A 5563-nucleotide genomic window follows, 5' to 3' on the forward strand; every position below is an offset into this window, starting at 1 on the left:
AATTATATAACAGACAGAAGACGCAGAAAGTGAAACAACGTCGTATTTTTAGAGCTGCTTTATCGTTGTTGGATTAAACGACATACGTTCGAATATCAAAATCGTAATTCCTCCACAAAGATACGATAATCTTTCTTTTTTTCCTTTCTTTTTTCTTTTTATCCTCTCGAAAAACGTTCTCGAACACGATAAAGAACGAGAAAGAAAAAATAACGCGGAAGAAGATAATTTATCACGATTATTATCTAACCTAACCACCAATTAATTCTCGATTAAAAAATAATAATAACTCCCTTTCTCTCTCTTTCTTCTCTTTTTCTCTCGCGTCGCAGAAACGTAATAGAATAGCCTGTTTTAGCCGAGAAAGGAGGGGAAAAAGGAAAATATGGCGTGGATAGAGGGTTGTGAGGGATGCGCGTGTAGAAAGCTGAGAAATCGTACGAGTATTCGCGGGAGAGAGGTGCAGGATGACGGATGGAGGGCAGGAAGCGACACAGGAACCGGAACCCATTACTCCAGATAACAACTTCCCTAAGGCTTCCTTTCCTTCTTCAACATCCACTGATAAACCCTCTATATACACACAATCTCTAGTGCACTCGATCCTTACAGCACGAATCCGGAAATTTGCCACTTCTGTTGCCATTTTGCTCGGATATCGTGCAACTGGTGGCCCAACTTGTAACCCTGGTGTGCCAACTGAACCTTGACCGCCTCCAAGTGAAAATTGTATCGACCATGTATTTTGCAATATAATACATATATCGTATAACGTATCGGTTGGAGAAACGCAAGACGATTTTAATCAAATAATTGATAATTCACAATTTGGTAATTTAAGTCGCGGGATGTATGATATGGATTACAAATGATACGATTTTCAATTAAAATTCGTATTGATCCGCGAATATTGATTCGTTATCTTGCGGTTATTGGATGATTACTTGCTAAATTTGTGGTCGTCCGAGCATTCAGATATTCCATACTTGTTAATGATTATTTTGTTTGCTCGGTGAAAGTATTATTCGCAACAAGTGTTATGAGATTATACCCGCGATAAAATGTATCGATGATCATTCGAATCAAATATTTCGCGATATATACGAATAATCTCGTAAAAACTTTGATATTTTTCAAGGAGATCGCTTCTGATGAAATTTCACAAGATATTGCTTTGTCCGTATCAAGCAATATACAAATATATCGTATTAATTCTATTCAATGCATCCAATCTTTGTTAATTTCTTTCCGAATCATTTTCTCTCGACGTATAATCCTACTAAATAAAATAAAAATATCACGGAGTATGTACGTATCGTTTTATCGGCGACTGTACGATTCAAAACCGTTCGACTTGATCGAAAGATCTTGGAAAAGTGAAAGCGAACTCTCAAATTGATCTCAAACGGGCGGAGAAATATTTCGAAATCGCGGCGCGTTAAATCACGAGTTTTTCAAAAAGGAGAAAAAAGGGTTGCGGATAAATTAAACGACGACAATCAAGAGTCTCGTCCGACCAACGTTCCGAAACCAAAAAGGCGGGAAAAGTGAAAGTGAAATTCTCCTACCTCGGTTCGATCCGAGAAAACGGAGAGATCGATTTACGAAATACGCGGCGCGTTATATTATTAAACTCGATTTTCATACGCGATTTTGAAAAGCGTTGCGGATGGATAAGCGATAGGTGGAGGGTGAATTGGATGTGCGGTGTGACGGACATGGGAGGCGTGAAGAGAAGATTCAGGTTGAAATGGAAATGGGCGTCGCGGTGGTAGGGAAACCACCGACGCCGCCACCGTTGCTAAATGGGCTCCGAGCGGGTTACCCAACTGTTGCGCCTTCATCAGAAATTTATGCAGAATCCTGGGTTAACCGTCCCGGCCAATCAGCTTTGTAACGGAGCCCAAGTCGTATCGGCGAGGGAACGAAGCCGAGAGGGGCTCTGATTTAGTAAAAAGCCTTTAATATTTTCCACCCTCCCTGTACACGTCCTCACGATTTAATAAATATATATATATATATACATGCACGTGTGTCGTATGTGAACGTTCCAGAGTTGGAAAGATTTCTTTTTAATATAGGAATCGTAGGATATTGCGCTTAATCGTTAAATACGTATTATCGAGGAATATTATTTCGATCGAATAACGAAGATTTAAGAATCTATCGTCCAAATGATATAACAGTTTAAAGAGATAAAGAGATGTAACTCACCGACGAGGGCCAAAAGCACCGTGAGCAGGGACGCAGCAGGGAACGTAACCGTTAAGTTGAACTCCAACATTTGAAGCAGATCCACTGAAACAAAGGGGAAAGAAGTATATTTCACGTGAAAAATAGACAAAGAGGTGTTCATGCAGGCGGATATATTTTCGCCGCGTTGATATTTTCTAACTCTGAATCGAAGAAGAAAGGAAAGGAAGATGGGAGAAAGATGAGAGGCGTTCAAGAGATTCAGCGTGTAAAAATGAAAAATATATATATATAATAATTTATTATATCCCCGTGATATAGATGCACGGGCGATATTGTATCGGGATCTGTTATTCTCGACGACGAACCGTTCGAATTTAATATTTATTAGATACTCCGTGACGAAAAGTTGGCGTGCAAAAGGTTATTACGCAAGTTGTGGGCCGTGAAGAAATCGTGTCGCGTTCGACGAGTCGGTTCAAAGCTCAATAAGAATTAATTTTAAAACTTCCTGGATCTCGATTTAAGTTCTCGCAAACTTTCGATCGCCGCCCTGGGACGAGGTTTCGCTTTTCTTGTCTCTGCACTCGATCCATACGCAACCTTTCATTAATTTATTCCACTTTTTTCTCATATTTTTTCTTCCATAACCGCAACGATCGTTAAGTTATGAATAAAAATTTATAAAAACGTGGAAATTTTGTTTTGCAATTTTTTTTATTCGTATAGGAAAATATTTTTGTTTTCTTTTTTTTTCCACGAATGTATCGGAAAAGAATTGAAGCGTAGCAGATATTGTCTCTCTTGATGAAACGATGGAACAAACGTTCTTCTTGTCGCACTCGAAACTCCCATTTTCCATATAAAAAAGTATCTTTGAAATTCAATCGAATACACGTGTATCTGATTGGTTACTTTGCGTAACTAAATATTACTGATACAAACCGCTGCTACTTTGACTGGATTTCTCTAAACAACATCACAGTTTCTAATGGGAACTTTTATTCGTCGAAAACAATTGCAAAACGGAATAAAACGTGCACTCGATCGAATATCAAAGTAATCTCTTTTTGGAAAACGAAGCTTTCGTCGAAATTCTCGATATTCGTGGAAAACGTTTTAAACTTTGTCCTCCTTTCCGTTAAAAACACGATATCGATTCTCTTAAGTTTATAATTTTACATCAGCTGCTTTGAAGATCGATATTCTTCTCTGTCTCTCGATCGAGAAAGGTACGAGGAGAAGAAATCTCGGACTTGGAAAACAGCAGCGCGTCGAACGTTAAATTATTCAGGAATAAGTTTCATAAGGGTAGTAGTCTCTTCTGTAATTTAGTTGAACCGTGTTGAAGCAACGTAATTAAGAAGTTGAGTTTATTCCCAAACGACGCGGCGCACATGTCTTGTCTTCTTTATAACAACCGTAGTGCTCGTCACTTACAAATTTTCCACCTTGTGCTGTTTCGATTTAATGAATTTTAGATTTCAAGATATCACCCACTAAAACCCACTTCCACCGCTTATTAAAACTCCCGAGTTCTCCGTCTTATCCTATATAATCTAAACTTCGCCCTACTGGAAAACGTGCATCGCGAAATTATTATTTTTTTTTTTTTTTTTCACGCTCAGTCGGGGCGAAATTTAGATACAAGATGCAAAGAAGAAAAGGATTTTCTATTTTTAATTAATGATTATGTATTTGACGTATGCTTGAAACGAATCGTGGAAAACAACAAGAATCGCATAAAATGGAAAATGAAAAATGTAAAAAGTAAGGTAATAAATAATTCTCACGAGAGATAAAAATACTTATACGTTCTATCCTATCGTATACGCCCCTATTCGAATCATTTGAAATTTTCAAATGGAAATATGTAAAAAAACTATGTATTTTAAAAATTTGTGAAAATAAAGATTGTTTGGTAATACATCTCAAATTATTTTCTCGATTATCATGATTTTTGCAGTATTATAAATTATATTGCATAAGCAAAAAATTAATCCTGATATCGCAGAGATTAAATGAGAAAAAGAATCGTTGAAAATTGATCAGGCACGGAATTTATTTAAAAATTTAGAAAAATCAATGATAAAATTGGAATTTGCAGTCTTCCTTCATATTTCCTTCATATTCAAAGCAAAGATTAGGTCGAGGTAAGAAAAGATTAAAAAAAAAAAACATAGAAAAGAAGAAATAGAGGAAATTTAAAGATGAATAAAAAAAAGATCGTGAATCGTAAGTTATAAAATAAATATGAAAAAAAGACAATATGACTTGGATGATTCCTAAAGCTGTCTAAAAATTTATTTATTAACTTGGGAAAATTATTTTTCTTGCGTGCATAGAAATTTAAATTTACAAACTCGGCCTTTTTCCTTTTTCAATATATAATTCTCGATATATATATATATATCTTCTTGGAAACAAGCGAATAGAAAAGAACGGGTTCATTGTCGTCTATTATCGGTTAATCGGCCAGGTACTTGTGTTATTCAAACAACGAAAGAGGTAGAAAGAAAAAAATTGTCCGTGAAAGACAATGATGTCATCGTAATTTTCCGGTTAACTATTGACTCATTCGATAGAAAAGATTAATCAGCGTTTCTATGACTGTTTAGAGAAGCCACGTGAAAAATACTATCAGGTCAATGAACTCGAGGCTTTCTACTCGTGTTGCAATCAACACAAATGTGTTCATTAAGCTCATTATATCACGAAGGTGAGAACGAATTTTTTTTCTTTTTTTTTTTTTTTGTCGAAGAGAGATCGATATTTCAAATAAATAATTAATATTTATCTCTTCTATGAATATTAACAAAATTTGAATTTTCACTTTGAAGAAGAAGAAAGAGACGTGAAAAATGAAAATTTTACCTGACGCGAAACCATCTCGAAACATTATGTATCTCGTATATTTTTTAAAGTTTATTTAAGAAAAGTACGCACAATTTTTTGAAAGAGAAATCAGCATTCTATAAATAATATCCGAAATATTTATCTCTGCGCGAATATTAATAAAATTTGAATTTTCACGGGGCATCAAAATATTAATCCAAATATTGACAATTATTGAATTGTTTGTTAACCCTCGAAACATCGTGTATCTACATTTTTTAAATTCCATTTTATTTGCGTATAATAAAAAAAGATACGTAGATATTTTTTTTTTTTTTTTTTGAAAGAGAAATCATTGAAAAATTAATTTTAAAATCATCAATTTTATCGAGACATCACGACGAACACAATATTCGTTAAATCGATTTTTCATTCCTACTATTATCCAGAAAGAACTATAAACAATTTTCTTTTTTTTTTTTTTTTTTGCTCTTTTTTTCCTCACTCGAGCAAACAACTCGCTACTCTAACGCCC

At 35.0% G+C, this 5563-nt stretch overlaps 1 protein-coding gene across 1 annotated transcript in view; it reads right to left on the minus strand.

The window, feature by feature from the left end:
• Positions 1 to 5563, minus strand: part of LOC102673850 (membralin) — a 79377-nt gene that overhangs the window by 57633 nt on the left and 16181 nt on the right. The window contains exon 9 of the mRNA XM_006612967.2: positions 2215 to 2298. Within this exon, the coding sequence (XP_006613030.2) occupies positions 2215 to 2298 (84 nt within the window). The remainder of the gene's footprint in view (positions 1 to 2214; positions 2299 to 5563) is intronic.

Source organism: Apis dorsata, unplaced genomic scaffold (genome assembly GCF_000469605.1).
Source record: "Apis dorsata unplaced genomic scaffold, Apis dorsata 1.3 scaffold_130, whole genome shotgun sequence".
Classification (NCBI taxonomy): domain Eukaryota; kingdom Metazoa; phylum Arthropoda; class Insecta; order Hymenoptera; family Apidae; genus Apis; species Apis dorsata.